This window comes from Pyxicephalus adspersus, chromosome 4 (assembly GCF_032062135.1).
Source record: "Pyxicephalus adspersus chromosome 4, UCB_Pads_2.0, whole genome shotgun sequence".
NCBI lineage: Eukaryota > Metazoa > Chordata > Amphibia > Anura > Pyxicephalidae > Pyxicephalus > Pyxicephalus adspersus.
Window position 1 is genome coordinate 108,719,436 of NC_092861.1, and position 17,895 is coordinate 108,737,330.

Consider the following 17,895-nt stretch of genomic DNA (forward strand, 5'->3'; position numbering starts at 1 on the left):
CATTGGATAGGAAATGACAATGTTGTCAGTGATACACAAATAATAAATGTACAAGCATGTTTTAGATCAAAGACTTTTTTTCCTAATTTGCACATTTCCCACAAACTACAAGCTGAGTAGAAAACTTTATTCAGGATATTCTTTAATATTTGGAATTGTGGAGGCTTAAAAAAAACTTGTTTTCACACCATAGAGCTGAAAATGCAAAAAGCAAAAGCATACAATAACCTATGACATCCAATCAGTATTCAGCTTTCAGCAGTTTACAGCACAAAAAGATTACTGAAGGCTAATCCCTAATTGTTTAATATAAATGTGTGTATCTTATTTATTAATGTGTGTTCCAGGCATCTGTCAACAATCCAAATATATCATGGCTATTGCCATGTTTTACTATCAACTATGGCTATATAAAAAAGGCCTGGAGACATTTGCAAGCTCTACTTGTCTACCTGTAAATGCCCTATTAGGCTTCAGGCCAACAACCCTGCAATTTTCAGCCTAAGGGGTCATAATAATGTACAGTTAATGCATAATGTCTTGTATTTATATAGCGCTAAAATATTAGGAGCACCATAAAGCCTATAGTAATTTCCTTGTCGCAAAGGGGGCTCACAGTCTAATGTCTATCATGTCAGTAAAAATCTAACGCCAATATTTCTGAGAGGAGCCAATTACCCTACCAGTATGTTTTTAGGATGTGGAATGAAACCCATGCAAACAAAGAGAGAACATCATACAGACTGCTTGAATATAGTTGTCATGTCCAAGACATGCAACTTAAGCATCATCTATGCAAAAATAAGAAAATAATGTTTCCCCTCTGTTTACTGGGACTATAACAGCTTTATGGGCTGCTATGCCTATTGTAAATCTTGAGACTGAGACAGCAATGAAGCAGCAATGCTTCAATGCTACAGCAATGTACAGCAATGAAGAAATTATATTTAAAATAAAATTATAAAAAAAAAAAAAATACAGCCTTTTTGTCTTAGTTGCTAAATGTCTTTGTTCCTTGCACTGGCTGTATCAGTAAAATAACAATAGAATAGAATGCACGTTTTTAGCAGGTTTAGCTTTGGTAATGTATACCCATTCATCCTGACCCTGTAACTTTCCAATACTGCTAACAGGTGATACAGCATAAAGCTACTGCAGAAGTCAAATTAGAACATAACACCAGACTCAGTTAATGTTTCATATACAGTATATGCTCCAAAATGTGTTTTTGTTGGACTTTGTCATATGTACTCTAACAGAGTATCTTTAAAAATTTGTACCAAAGAAAATGTTTGGACATATTACATGCTATTACAGATAGCAGAGTTGATTTATTAAAAAAATTAGATGCTGTTCAATTGGTACGTTGAATGTCTACTTTGCAAAGTGTATGGTCACATACACTTTGCAAAGTAAAGTGTAGTAAAAAGGTCGAAGCAGTATTCACGTTGATTGTTCCAGTACCATGCAAGTTAAATAAAATAAATGTTTGCTTATGCTTCCACATGAACAATCCCAGTATGTCTAAGAAGGCCAGAGAAATAAGAACATGAATATGACTACCAGTTAGGTTAATAGCATCATTAAATATGAAAAACAATGACAATCAACAATAAAAATATTTTCACAATATATCGGGTATAAAATTATAAGAAAATGTAAGTTCAAATTCTAATTTATTAGAGTATCTTCCAAATAAGACTCATGCTTACCTGCTGGCATACTGCTCTATTCTGGAATGTGTATCATCATCAAATAATTCTGCAGATTGCAATGGACTATAAATAAAATAAAAAGAAAATACAAGATATTAATAAAGTTATTAATTAGAACAGGTTGGACATTTCTGAATCAGAACCAAATAACTGTTCTGTTATTGACTTTGAACCTTGAGCCACTAAGGCTTCATACACACGTTAGACATTTGTCATTGGAAAGAATCTTTCATGATCCTTTCCATCCTTTTGGACGATAATCATCTGATGTGTGTACATATTCTGTTCCTCGGCTTTATTTGAGAATTTATTTTGCTTTGTTCATTCAGCTCTACTTGGCTTGTCGAAATCTGAGCTGACTACAAGGTAATTGTAAGCTTACCCCTGTATACACTAGCCCAAAAAACAGATATTGAAAATTAAAACTGTATACCCCAATAAAATTGATATTGGAATGGGGTAATTTATAACAGACAATATACTCACTCAAACTGGTCGGGCCACATGCTGATGAGTGTAATAGGGCTGTAAAATAATAAGGAGGAAAGCAAGAGAGAGATACTTTAATGCCATGTAAGCGATAGCAGAAAAACCACAAAGCCCAACCTTTCTTTCCCTCAAGTTACAGACAAAGGTTTTGAAAGACCAAAGCTCCTATGCAAAATTCCTGGAGGGCTGCTATTAAAACAATTGCAGCAGAAATGCAGCACAGTTGATTAATTTTTGCATTATCTAGCTGTTCCATATACGAACAGTGCTATACGTCTTTTACTTTAAAATCGATTGTGCACCAGGAATTGCAGTGAGGTTCAACGGAGCTTAAAGCTAGGTTAGAAGTATCCGATTACACCAGAAATTTATAGTAGCACAGAACAAAATAGAAAACAAAAAAGCACATCCGCATAAATGACCCTGAAAAAATGATACTGTTTTTTAGAAATAGATGTAGAAATACATTGAATCAAAGCTGTGGCGATTAAATACCAAGTGGATTCCCTCAAGGCCCAGAGTACAAGGTACTGCAAACTACATTTAATAACATACCAGCTATATATCTATATATATTTTTTTTTCCTCAAGATAAACAAATGATTGTGGTAATACAGAAGATGGATGTAAACAATAAAAGTGTATAGTACATGATGTAAAATCCAGTATGTGTTTTCTTCATTCCCTTCACTCACATCACAAAAGAATGATGAGAAATCGCCACATACTGCTTACATACACATATCCATATACTGTTACTAAAAATGCATTGTCTAACTGAAATCTGTGGTCAAAGCTGTTTTTAGTTTCATAAGTACCACTGATTTATATGTGACAATGTGGATCTACATACTGTGGATCCCACTGAACAGCTTCTAAGTGTACCTATTTCGTAAAAGACATATAGGGGCTACCACTGCTAGTCTCCTTCTGTAAATGCTAGATGCCTGATTGTGCATGATATTAGTCCTTTCAGCTACAGATCAAAAACAAGCAAAGATGTTTCAGAACTAATTATCTCTTTGCTTGTTCTGGATAAGTGACCTAATTACCATAGAAATCAACGCATGAGAATGAAAGTCAGAGATCTAGCATTTTTAAAAGATAGGTAATCCAGAAATGGCAGTGTTATTTTATTCTCTTATGACAGAGGCCTTTTAAGTCATTGGTGAAGCTCTCGGAATCTTTTAAAACAAATTCTAACCTCTGAAAAATGTATCTGAATACATAAACATATGCAGTACTTTTCATAAGCAAACATTTTTAAAGCCTACGTTGCCCTTCAAATGTAATTTTTGAGATTAAATGATCATTACCAGTATTAACTATATTTGTTTACAATCAGTGTGCATTATGGCCAGCTGTCGACAAATGGGTGGCAAACTGAAAAAAGGGCTTGGATTTTAGTTGTAGATAGTTTTTACAGTACATGTTCATATTTTAGTCCTGATGTCTTTCATATAAAGAGGGGGGTGTGTACAGTGGCCATGGGAATTACAATATTATTAAAATCAAAAAGGATGCTGTAGATGACTTACGTTTCCATGTTATCTCCTTCAAGCACAGTCTGGACTGGTAAGTAGCCCAATCTGGGATGCTTGTCAAAGTACTTTTTGGAACGAAACTTATTTTTCAGCACCTTCGTAAAGTCTCGAACATCTTCTCCCGATGTTGTCTGAGGGCAGTGAGAAAATGCAGTAAACACATCATAGATGTAACTATGGAGTTACACTGGCTTGCCGCCACTTTACTTTGTGTCATTTGGGACCTCTTGGACTAGATTTGGAATACTGAGTAATTTAAATAATGAAAGCTTGGCAGGAGTTGTCCTCAAGCCAACCAGATTGACAGTGTTCTACGAAATCTGCATAATAATTACAACAGAAGTTTGACTTTTGAATAAAAAAAGTATGAAATACTAAGATAGAGAGAAACTCTGGCAGCAGCACAACCGTGAGGAACCAGAGCTCAGAAAAATAAATATATTAAGTGATTGTGACAGCAGGGATTTAAAGTTAAATGTGGTAACCAGAGACTTTGGAAAACAATAAGCATGTACTAAATATACATATTGTGATAAAAATGTATTGAAAACACATTTTATTAGTACAAAATATTTTATTTTTGAGTTTTTTACAGGTTCTAAAGTGACCCTTTTACAACTTCCAAAGTAAACGAAGAAAGCCTATGCTGTGAAAGGACAGTATGTCTACTTTGCTGATCGCCAGTTGCAGCAGCCATTCAGCACCACTGGGTTGTAAACTACTTGCTACCCCTGCCACACCATGATTCCTCCTGCCAGCTTGTACATTTTGTAGTGGCACATAAACTGATGGAAGTAACCACAGAATGTGGTGAGAGGGGAAGGTATTTGATACACCGAGAACATATCTGGGAATCATGAAAGTAGCTGAAGTTAAAGACAAAGGCTGCAGGAATGGTAAGCATACATGAGGCTTTTGCTTTCTTTGGACTCTGCTGTGACCAAGTCACTTTAAGGCTGATGTCACATGGGAGAGTTAGTAGCAGATCTTAATCTTTGCTATGAATCGCTAATGTTAGCAATTTTCAGCTTGTAATTTAATTTCACTATATCAGTGATTTGTAGTTAAGTCTAGCAATTTTTTGCTGGCAATCCTGTTTCTGATTAATACTGCCTAAACTCAATTACTGAGCGATCAAGCTACAAATTGTTAGAAAACATGTGATTACATAGAACTTTTTTAGGATTTTGTTAATGAGAGAACTCTCATTTTGTGAATTTTGTTAGTAAGAGAATTGAAGAAGTCACTGTAAAATATTTTCCTGTATGACAAGCGCCAGAAGAAATATTGGAACCGGTCAGAAATTTATTTTTGTTGTCATACTGACTATTTTTACAATTCACATTCTTAATAGTGTGCTGCATTATGTGATACCATCACATCCTGACCTATGGTGTAAATACAGGATTGTGAACACTGCTAAAGATGGTGAAGAGTGCTAAGTCATTCTCAGTTGAAAACAATGTAGGATATTAATAAAGAAATTATTTTTTTTCTTTTGTTAGTATTACCACATATCCAGCTTTTCCTCCTGCAGCCTGCACAGCACATTGGTTTTGTTGGTGATTTTACCAGAACAATATCTCTGGAAGCCAACAAACAACAAACAAAACTGTTTTTGGAGATGTTTTTTGAGTACCCAAGGAAACCCATGTAAACCTGGAGAGAACATGCAAACTCTGGATTTTCTGGTTCTGGATTTGAGATGGTCTCTTTTATTGGACAATGAAATGGTAGTTGTCAGGGGTCTAGCCATAACAATATAGAAAATAGAAAAGAGACTTTTCTTGCTTTTATGTTTATAAGCTAATAATTGTACCTTTAAGTTTATGGATTACAGATGTACTTTAGATTTTACAGATGTTATTTAGGTACAAATTAGTGAGAGAAAATGTGTTTTTCCCTTTGGACTAATAATAGTGTTTAAGCAACAATAAAAAGCACAATCATTTGTTAAGTAAAACTGTGCCAAGCTAAAGGTTCAAGTTAAAGAATAACGTTCCTTAATTAAGATATACCTGATTGTTGTTTTGAAAGCAATTTCACATCGAAAATAGCTAGTTTTTTCTATGCAAGGCCATAAATTTACCATTAAACCACATGCTAATGCAGCTCAAGTTTTCTGTGAGCACCTTTTTATTTAGAAAGTACAATACAGCTCTATGGATGAAATATAAAGCGTAAAGCTGAAGTTCAATCAGCTTATATTTTCTTTCCTTTGTTCCTCCTTTCCACTCTCATAAACATGGTAATGAAATATTATATAAAATCTATTTCATTACATTACTCATTTTAGACCAATTGATAAATATGTCCATGCATTTATGAACACAGATCTGAATACTGGGCATTCCTAGACAGGCTGCAGTTGCATGCACACATGCCTAGATAATTCCACATGCGATGCTGAGCCTGCATGACTTAAAGACCAGAAAGTCAATTATTAAAAAGGGTTAGATTATGAAAAGTAAAAATGTTGCTGGGCATCCGCCAAACAGGAAATAAGATGGGATCTATCTGACTTGGTGCATCTTCTAAAGGACAATGGGCCTGATTTATTAAGTTCTCCAAGGCTGGAGAGGATACAATTTCACCAGTGAAGTTGGGTGATCCTGCAAACCTAGAATTAATCTGGTCCAGGATTGAAAAAAGTTTGCTAGCAAATGACTTTGGAAAAATCCATTCCAGGTTTGCTGGATCACCCAGCTTCACTGAGGAAAGTGTATTTTCTACAGCCATGGAGAGCTTTATTAAATCAGACCCAATGCCCCTGATTCATCAAACAAAATCGGATTATCGGTCGCGCATTCGTATTAGCGATCCGGAATCGCGCACGCGATCGCGCTATTCAACAACCGGAAGAGATTACAATATTACTCAGCAGCCTTATAATAGGAACACATTAACAGTAATTACAAGCTAAGCACACTGATGCTGTAGGGGGCAAAAATCAAATGTAACCTTAGAAAATTCTGAAGATTATATATATTCCAGGGATATTTAAAAGTTATGTTCTAGCCTTAAGAGCTTATTACAGTTGTAGATAAAACCTCTTTCACTTACAGACAAATAATCTTTGCTACTTGGAAGTCCTAAATGCTTTTTCCAAGCTGCTAAAATGAAGAAATAATTCGTTTACAGCATGTTTTGCCTTACAGCGACAATTCTCTAAGTACATATTTTCTCTTCAGTTTCAAGATGAAAACATGTTCTCAAGTAGAAGTGATGCTTCTCAGTGTTTAGGGACTTCTCTTCTATATCAAAAATTGGGTCCACCTGTTAGACAGTCACAGACTCAGTTCTGATATCATTTACTACTGCTAGAAAAATCTTTCCTCAATTACAGGTTATTGACAGTTATCAACGTAATGAGTAAGCAAGCTGCATATGGCTAGGGTCACACTTAAAGGTGTGATGCATATACAGCTTCCCCACACCTTCTTGGGAGTTAATATAAACTAGCCTCTCCCTGTAGCAGCACCATAGGGAATGAATAGGGGTGGCAGTGAGTGGTAATTTGAGGCTGATGGGTTTCTGAGGCAGAATCTAAAACAAGCAGATCAAGGTCAGTGGCAGAAGGTAATGACCTTGGTTAAATTGTTGGTTTTCCTGAAAAAAAAAAAAACATTCCTGACCTATTATTAAACTATTTATTCTCAAAAATCCTCAACAATCACAACAAACTAAAGTTTCAATTGTTTTTAATAGGCTAAAAACTCTTGCTGGTTGTTTACACTTCAGGGCTTTTAGTCTTCTGAAATGTTGTTTATATTGTGAGCTGCCTAAGGTGCTCACAGAGAGGATCACAAGGCAGTGACCAGAAAAAACAGGCAAGAGAGTGGTGTGCAAGCTTCAGGCCTCTGCATGTCTTTATTAGTAAGTTACCCAAAAAATAAACAAAACAACAAAAAAAAAATTAACTATCTGGCTCCTGACTAACTTACTTGGTAGCCCTGTCTAATCTAAGCAAATAAAATACAAATAAAAGTGCAAAATGGGGAAACTCACAGTCTCTAGGGACTTTCCCTGGCTATCGCACACCTTTAGGTACTGTGACAACCCTGCCACAATATCCATAAAAAAGTTAGATTTTAATAATTGTGTTGTGAACTTGTGATTATCAAATTTTCCCACAATACTTATGGATACAAACATGGTAATGTGTTTAAAGTGTTTTTACTGCGTTTGTTCAGAATATGTTAAATTTTATTGTGCAAAATTAGGGCTGCAACAATATGTCTTTTTTATCTGCTTAGAGTTTAGCTTTAAATTGTGTTGAATTTAGATAAGGTACGCTTTGAGACTGCAGAGCTTTGGTAGCTTTTGCCAACTTATATTGGTATTAATACAATGTATAAGCCTATATGTCTTGACTGAGCCATTGGAGGTATCATTACATTGCCCTTTCAATGGTAAGTACAGGGCAATGACTGTTTGAGGGTCCTCACTCATTCAGCTCATAGCTAATAGTAGTTAGATAAATTTACTTCAGTTCTAAAAAAAATCAGTAACAAACATATGTTTACACAAATAGCTCAATCCAATCACAATAGAATATGCCAAGGAAATCCAAATCTGCCTGTTATTTAAATTATTATGACCTGTGTGGATATGATATGTGACCTGTGTGGATATGGACATGGGCAGCACGGTGGCTCACAGGTAGCACTCTTGCCATTGCAGCGCTAGGTCCCAGGTTCAAATCTTGGCCAGGACACTATCTGCATGGAGTTTGCAGGTTCTCCCCGTGTCTGCGTGGGTTTCCTCGGGTACTCTGGATTCCTCCCACATCCCAAAAGCATGCAGTTGGGTTAATTGGCTTCCCCTAAAAATTGACCTTAGACTACATTAATGACATATGACTATGGTAGGGACATTAGATTGTGAGCTCCTTTGAGGGACAGTTAGTGAGACAACTATTGACTTTGTACAGTGCTGCATAATATGATGGTGCTATATAAATACTGTGTAATAATATGGATTATGTTCTTGGCACTTATAGGAACTATGGAAGAGGCCTAAATAGGCTTTAAAAAGTTTTCAACATTCAACTAGTTTAATGTGGCTACTAGCCATACAGTAATGACTGATTGTTCAGTGTCACTTAGTTTCCTAAGGGTTTTTTCAGACTTGTTTTCCTACCTACGCTTGACAAATCCTGTACAGGCTTCTGTAGGGGTTTGCAAGACTATAGAGACGTTTGAACAGCCAAAGGACCTTGGTAGCTGCATGAAGCATCTCAACAAATGCTTGTAAAAGCCTGAAACCTGCACAAAAAACAGACCTATTCTTTTTTACAGACCCAATCTAAAAATTATTATTATTTACCATAGCATATGAGAAGATATTGTAGGAGAAGTTATTATCATTGACATAAAGCAGTACTAAAAGGTATTACAAGAAGGAGCCATACACCAAACCTTAGTATGAAATTTGCCATAACATTTATTTTTTTTTGCCATGTGACTATTATTTCTCCCATGGTGAATTTCCGTACGGTAATTTTTAATGCAAAACATTGACATACATATTTTAGAAGAAAAAATGTATAAAGATAATATGATAATATGACATGGTTAAACTGGCTCTATAATTTAGGGGAAAGAGGCTTAGAATTATTTATTTACACATTGTGATGGCTAAAGAGGTTTACTCATTTAAAAAGCACTTTCCTGAGTGCATATTAGCAGACCTAAGTGAACACATGTACAGTACGTATTTAACTTTCCATTTAGTCATGAATATAGAGAGAAAATCTTTCCCCATCCCCAAGGATTGCACTGCTGGCAATCAAAGTGCTAGCCAGAATTCTAATGCTGTGATCTTTATTTGAATATGCTTTAGCAATAAACTTGAAATCAGACAAATCTATCTGTGCACATTCAGCATAAATGATTTGTCAAAGTAACATGAATCTTAAAAAGGCAATATATATATATATATATATATATATATATATATATATATATATAATATAAAAATATATAAAATATTTTTTTAAATAATACTTACTGGTATGCAGTATTCCACCATTGGATGATGTAGCTTATGACCCTTTGCTGTCCTTCCCGAAAAGAAACAACTTTGACAAACATCATAATTGAAATGTTTCAGACTACGATACCTAAAATAAAAGGAAAACTTTGTGTACTAATACTAGGAACACCATTCAATACGTACAATAAAATGCAATAAAGATTTAAATGATTTCACTAGCTTGCCCTGGTTATGAGCTACAACACAAACCAGTACATTTGGTAACCACTGGCAAGCAATCAAAAATGACCATAGCTTTAATAGGTCTGGCTACTACAAAGTGTAAACGCTTCATTCCTGTTGGTTGCCATGGGTAATTATTACCATTGGCACTTTGTAAAATGAGAAAACATGTAGAGGATCATACAACCATTTCATCAATGAAAAGAAAAGCTAAGATGCTTTGGTATGCTTACGTAAAAACCTGCCTAATAAAAACACTGTAATAAAATGTACTGTTAATAATGTAACATTAAAAGGCATTAAAAGCTTATTTGCTAAAGACCTTTAAAATACTTTGAATAATAATATTTCCTAAACCCAAGACAGGTTAACTGCAAAGTCACAGTGGAGTCCCATAAATGATTACTGGTAACTATCTCCCTTTGTGGCAATCTCTAGCACTCAGTCTTAGGCACAGTATCCTGTAATTATAATGTAAATTTAGTCTTGAATGAGGAGTCCAATGTTAATAACTCTGCTACCTAAGTACCATGCACTTGAGTGCTTGTAAGATCCAAAAGAAAAATAAGGTAAGATTTTTATTATTTTAAAAAAAATCAAAGCAGATAATGTGCAGTAAATGCAGCTTAGTTTGTCTATTTTATTACTGTTTCTTTTACCTGCAAAATATCTTGAATGTAATTAGATACCCTATCTTTATTGCTTTGCAGCTGAACAGGGATCTGCACTCCAAGAGGAGGTACACAATAAAAAATATGTCTTGTCTTTATAACCCCCTAAAAATCCAATTTGCTGTTTATGTTCACCACAGCATAAGTTTTTTTTTTTTATGACACACACAAGAACCAGCTGTAATAAGATCTCCCAAGGTATTTGCTGGGAAAACATCAGTGTGTGTAATATATGAACATCAGCAATTTCTACTGAGCAATAATATGACTATGCAAAAGTTGCATTAGAGCATTATTAATCTGATTATTGGCATCTTTTTAAGGTATTATTAAAATCATGACTCATTATTTCCAGTTCAAACAAAAATATTCTCTGCTCACAACTTTGTTACTAGTTGATTTTTGTAATGATAGACTAAAATAAATAAAATTTTTATACATGCTGTTTTCTTATCCAGATTTTTTTGCTATTATAAAAGGACCTGGCATGCAGCTTTCATAATCTCAAAGTAAATCAATATTCCGACTTTTCAGTATACAAGTCTGTGATATCAGTGTTTCCTATATATTTTATATTTTTGATATACTTGTAAAAAAATAGATTATGAAGTGCTATCAGGAATGCTTATATTAAGGGCTTGTTTAAACTACCTGCAGTGTGGCACCTGTCAAGTGGTGTGATTACTAGCAGCATGTGGCCTAATTGAGATGTTGACCATATGGGGACAGTTGGAGGCATTTAAAGAACATCTCATATCTACCAATTAAAAAGCTTGGTGTCTGGCTGCAGCTGATTTGCTTATAAAGCTGCACAAAACAAAAATGTTGCCATCTGGGTAACAAATGACAGCTAGTGAGAACAGGCCATGAATGTGTCCATATAACAGGAAAAATAAATGGGTTAACTTACCTAAATCCTACAATCGGACATTCTTTGCAGATATTACACTTGGCTTGATGCTTAGCGGTTTCAGCTGCTGCCACTCTGTGAAGCACAGGTAACCAGACCATGGACTGAGGCTCCAATCGCATCCATTCAATAAACTGCTTCACATCGATCTCTGGTTTATTTTGAGCCTAGAATAAAAATAGTAGCAATATAGTAATATGTCCATAAATCAACTTTGTGTCTTTTCATTTATGCCTCGTCTAGCCTATTGAATGAGAAGGGGGTTGTCTCTTAAAGCTGAACTACGACCAAGACCATTTTAGTTTAGGACAGGGTGAAGTTAGAACCTGACAGGTTTTTATGCTTTTTGGGAGATTTAGTTCCATTTTCTTACCTGTTCAACATGTTATCCTCAGTAAAGGAAATTAGCGGGAATGTTTAAAAAGGACAAAGAAGCAAAAAACATTTTTAGTAGAGTAGAAGGTTTGTAAATTTCTTGGCTTTTTGTTGCTGTCTTTGTCAGTTTTAGAGATAGTTTTCCCTAATTTTCTGTTGCTGTGAACATAACTAAAACAGAGGCTAAAACCATTCCCTACCTGGCATAACACTTCAAACAGTTGTAAGTTGAGACATGGAAAGTATTTTATTAGGTCTCTACATTTATGTTTACAGCTATGAAATAAATTGAATTTGCCTAGTTACATAGATATACATTTCCAGCCTGTGCACACGTTTTACATTTTATTGGCTTCTGTTAATGCAATGTAAAGAATCCCTTATTGGTTTTATGAATATCCATCATTTAAAATGTTTCTTTTATTGGAAATGTTAATATGCCTCTGGGGAGAGAGGGATAATAATAAAGGTGGTGGCAAGCTGAATATTTACTCTATGTTTTATATTTGTGTTTGGATGTTGCAAAAAGTAGCATTCAGGGAACAATTAAAAAAAAACAATAAGTAAAAAGTTTACATTTAAGTGGGCCTTTTTCCTTTTTTTTTTTACAGAGATTATTATTAGAGATTATTACACCAAATTTATAAATGTATTGTTTTGATTTCACACAACTTGCTGCACAGTTATCTGGATGCATGTTTCATATGTGACTGAAATCAAAAGATCAGCTTTACATCAAGGCAATTAGAATCTTGATGTTTCAGCAATGGCAGTTTACATTACCTTACTCTGACAGGGTCACTTTAGGAAGAGCTCTAAACAAAATTTTCTTTTTATTATGGCAGACCTGTACAAATCTGTACATATACCATCAAAATCAAAAAGATCCAAAATACACTAAATAAACAAACTTCATAAATCTAGCGTAACCGATTGCTATCCTTTTGAATAACTAGACTATCCTCTGAATGACTGCAAGTTAACTTTCATTAATCAATAATCATTTTTCAGGATTGTGTCATTTGTTGGTTTAATGTAACACTTTGGCAGCCTGCAAGCTTTTTAATATTTTATTGTGCACAACCCCACTTTTTATACTAAAAATTTTACATATTACACAGGTAGTTAGGGACATCCAATATACGGACAACTCCTACAAAGGAAGGGGCTTCCCTGCTCACTTGTGTGCAGGATGGAGGCTTGGTGGGGGGAGGGGCAGTTTGCATGACTTGCAGAAAAAATCTTTTACTGTTCTGTAACCTCTTGTAACTCTTTAATGACCAAAACAAACTCTGCAGTTGTTTCAGTTGCATTTATTAAAAAAATGTACCTGTTACGACTTACATACAAATTCAACTTAAGAACAAACATACAGTCTCTATCTCGTATAAAACCCGTGGACTACCTGTATATACATATATATTATAAATTTACAATTGTCGAGTGAACAGTTAGTCATTTATCTGAAGCTTTGTGAAGGTTAAGCCTAGTATTCTTGGACCTGTTATCCTATTTAAGTGAACAACTCTCTTCTAACAACTATTACCAGTCTGTAACTGAGCCATTTTACAGAATGTATAAAGAGCCTGCAGTGTTGGGCTGTGTGATAGATAGAATTCAGTCTGTCAGACATCTTTTAATAAGCTCATATGTTCCTTTATAAACCCACTCACTGACAGAAAGGAGCATATTATTTATATAGGCAAACATTTTCCTTAGGTAGAATGCTTTGAAAAGCTAATTTAGATTTCTTAAGAGCTTCAGTTATAAAACAAATGAATTAGAAACTAATGTACTGAAATTACGTGAGGACATAAATTAAAGATCAGCTCAACTCAATCTACTGCTGAATTTGATGGATTATTAGGTGGGTTATTAGGTATTTTTTCTAAAATATAAAATAGCCTACAGTTTGATTCAATGCTGGCATCACAAATAAAAACCAGAATGCTAATTAACTTTTTAATTAATACATTTTGCATTTATATTGAAAACATTCAAATGTAATATAAAAAAAAAACAAAGAACCTACAGGTAACCTACAGGTAACGATCAAAAGGGTCTTGTCTTTAGTCCGAATTGGAGAAAAGCCTGCGTGAAAAAACCTCACCACCAACTCACAAAGTATCAGTGGACATTGGGTAGTTTGACAATTGGATTTATTCAATGATCCAGGGCTCCTGAGCCCCACAGAAAACAACTTTCTGATAAACAAACATGCTTGGCACCTTCACACATTATAGGTTCAAGGACATACCTACTGGCATAGAAGCTCAGGCACCAATTTAGTTTACAAAATACCAGCACTATCCTGAACATAGCTATTTTACTACACACCTATCACTATGCAAATTCCTTTCCTTACAACATAAAGAGAGGAGAAAACTTTAATATTTCAAAACAGCAGTGGTTTAAAAGAAGGGAGCAAAGCTATGAGATGTTCTGATTGTACCACAGTGTGCACAGCAAAGTGCTTTCTTTTTGAGTTTGCACTGCCTACTACTGTGAAGGAGATCATGAAAGAGTTGAGTGCATAAACCTCCACTGACCACTAATGAGAAAGTGGGGTGAATAAAAGTTGGGTAAGCATTACAATGCCCATTTTGGGCCAAAAGATGACAGCAGTGCCCATCAATCTAGTTCAGTTTACAAACAACTACATAATAGCACTTGAAGCAGAACTCATAGCAAGGCTATGGATTACTTATATATAGCCCACATATGTAAAAATGTTACCGCCACCTTAATCTATAGCATTTTGGTAGGGCTTACAGAATGGTGATTGCAAATAGAAGCCATCACAGTTGTTGTAATGCACATTTATAATCTAACTGGGAGCTTTGAGGTAGGGTAACATATGAGACGAGGAGCTGCATCCTTTGAATAGTGCTTTTATGTCAACCATCTTTATTTTTTACAGCCTAAAGAATACCAAGTCTAAAGAATATTTTTGTATCTATCAAAACTAATAAGGTTTCCAGGGGATAAAGATGAAATAACTATACCTACTTTAGTCTAAATGGCTAGTAGCACAGAACAAAATGTTGCAGAAATACGTAGTATATCAAATAATTAAAATTCTGTAAGGGTATGAAACTTTTAAATACACTTTTAAGATTTGTTTTTTCATACAGAAAAACTTTTTATTTTCTATTTGCTTGGATTGTAAAACTTTAGAGATCTAAAATGATCAGCATCTACTGTCCCATAGTAACTGATCTAATTGAACAATCCTCATAATGAATGGGCATGTTAGAGTTTGATGTTGCTGTGAGGAAGGAAACACAGCGTAACATGAGTTCTATATTTGTATTTATATCAGAGGACCTTTCGAGCAACAACTCCCTGTGTGGATAACTATCCATTTTTTAGGCTTACACTGCTATTGGTGTTTCTTGCTAATACCCAAAAACTTTCCTATGATCACAGAATGTTCCCAGTTTAGGCATAAATAAAAATAATCTTTTGAATAGGAAAACACCTGTGGCTCATTAAAATACAACAGAATGTGATTTAGTTTTCAATATTTCAGATATTTTCACAGTCTTTTAGACTCCCAAGTAGCTTATGTTTATTTTTCTGTAAGCTATTTACACAGCATGATATCAGTAAAACTGAAATGAATTGTCTTGCTTCACTTACATGTTGGAAACAACTACGGACACTTGGTTCAATGTTACTTCCACCGAAAGCTGCCACTTCCCCCAGCTGCCGTGGGATTTGTATAGCATCGTGCAGGAGTAAGCCCAGCTGCTTCTGGTCACAAGTATCTGCTGCCCCAGAAACTTCCTGAAAGAGATCTGTGTAAGAAGGTAATGTTAATGCAATCCATGGGTAAACTTTTACAAAAGATAAAAACATATGAGGCAATCAAATACATATCTGCTGTAATATACTGCAACATATTAAAAGAACCAAGAACAATATTATAATATATTGCAAATGAATGTTTTTTAGATATGGTTGTCATGTTTGTTTAAATTTTTTTCTCACTAAAAACATTTTAGGAAGTACACAAAATACCTTGGATTTACCTTTCTTTACATTTACCTAATATACCAAACAATGTAGGAAAATATCTTCTGTAAATAACCAATTACCACACCACTCTCTAACTCTGTAGTAAAGAAGGAGTGGGGTAACAAAATGCAGGCACTGCATCACAGAACTATAAAGGTGCACAATTTTAATCTTTTAGATTTAAGGATACATTTTACTAATAAACCTCTACAAATGTCTTTAATTCTGCTGCTCTTTCTTTTTCTTTTTTTAAGGTGCTCTGTTATAAATGTTATTATAGAGTTTGCAAACAAATTTGCCCTGGACTCTGAAATTGCCACAGCTAAAGGTAAACTAAAATGTTGAACTGTCTAGGTCAAGGGTGTCAAACTCTGGCCCCCAATGTCTTTTTTTTGGCCCCCAAAGGAATTCTAAATATGAACTGCAGCTGGCCCATGGCTGCATTGAAAAAACGCCGCTACTACAATTCCCAGCATCCCTTGCAACTATATACCAGCAATGCGCAATGGCCCCGCATTGGACTGTTTTATAGATGCAAATAATGCTGGGAATTTTAGTAACTGAGCCATTTCACTGAAGAGGGAGTTTCAGCGTCGGGACACTAGCAAGATTTAGCTCCGTATTGGCCGTGTAACTTATTAACTCAGAAGGCTACAAATAGAGAAAGATGCATAAGATTTTTTTTTAAATAAAATTAAAAAGTAATTATGCCTCTTTCTCTATTAAAAGCTTGTTCAGATTGAATGTGAAGAAAAACTTCTTTGTTTCCGTATGAAAACGGTTTATATCTAATGAGTAGGAAAAAATTTCTAAATTTTTTTCAATAAATTTTAAGGTTGGCCCGTGACTTTGCCTAAGTTTTTTTTAAAATTTTGGGCCTCTGTGTATTTGAGTTTGACACCCCTGTTCTAGGTGATGCTGTGTTCATTTTATTAGGAATGTTTAAAAGTTGAATTCACTGTGAATACCAAACACAGCACCACCTAGTGGATGAATTGAGGATGCCGCTAATAAACCAGAGTACACTGAGCTGTGCATATTACAGCTCAGTGTAGGATGCCAAGATATGCTGGGTATTCCGGCATCCCTCAGGACTGCAGAGACTGAATGAACCCCTGTGAGCATGTGTGCAAGTTCATTCTGGCTTGGCCAATCAAGATCCAAACATTGCCAAAAATCCAACATTTGGAAAAAGGATGCATGAAGATGATGGGACCTACAATGGAGCAAAGATAGGTGGGTGCACTTGAAAAACAGCAAACAGGCAGATACTTTTATTTTATTGCAGAAGGGCTATCACCTGTCCCTTCTGCAATAAAGGACTTGTCTGGTTGTAATGTTTTATTTGAAAAAAAAACATAATATACAGAAGCCATTACTTCTGAGCTATATACATATTAAATCCTGGAAGATTGATCTGACCTGCTATAAAGAGTGGGAGTAGGGAGCAAACATAGAGAGAGAGTAAAAGAGATGCAGTGCTCTCTCCGTAGATATGATGTGAATTGTATAGCTGAATTCTCCAAGGAATCTATAACAACATCAGGTGCTAATGGAAAGAAAGCACTGAAGCTCAAATGAATTATCCACCTCAGTGAACACACTTCTATAAAGCTAGCTTTTGTATGTGTTAAATAAATTTAGGTTACCAAGAATATGCTAAAAAAAGATTGATACAATTGTATGGACACCATATGTGCTAATACAAGTGTAACACAAGCAGAAAAACTGTAAGATCTTAAAAAAACACAAACTTGGATGAATAGGTTTTTTGCTGTAATATACACTGGCCACTTAAATATTTCAAATTAACTACAAATCATGGGAGAGAAAAAGAAAGAAAACTGGAGAGCATAACCTAAAATCTAATTAGGTGGGCACTCCAATACACCTTTAAAACAGTGAGAACTACAGCTTACTTGCATTGCTTTAGGTATTAAAAGGTTATCATT

At 34.9% G+C, this 17,895-nt stretch overlaps 1 protein-coding gene across 1 annotated transcript in view; it reads right to left on the reverse strand.

Moving 5' to 3' along the window:
- UTRN (utrophin) overlaps nucleotides 1–17,895 on the reverse strand; it is a 393,317-nt gene that overhangs the window by 24,950 nt on the left and 350,472 nt on the right. Inside the window, exons 64-69 of the mRNA XM_072410243.1 lie at nucleotides 15,566–15,723; nucleotides 11,549–11,715; nucleotides 9,761–9,872; nucleotides 3,743–3,879; nucleotides 2,202–2,240; nucleotides 1,713–1,778 (exon numbers count right to left, since the gene is read on the reverse strand). Of these exons, the coding sequence (XP_072266344.1) occupies nucleotides 1,713–1,778; nucleotides 2,202–2,240; nucleotides 3,743–3,879; nucleotides 9,761–9,872; nucleotides 11,549–11,715; nucleotides 15,566–15,723 (679 nt within the window). The remainder of the gene's footprint in view (nucleotides 1–1,712; nucleotides 1,779–2,201; nucleotides 2,241–3,742; nucleotides 3,880–9,760; nucleotides 9,873–11,548; nucleotides 11,716–15,565; nucleotides 15,724–17,895) is intronic.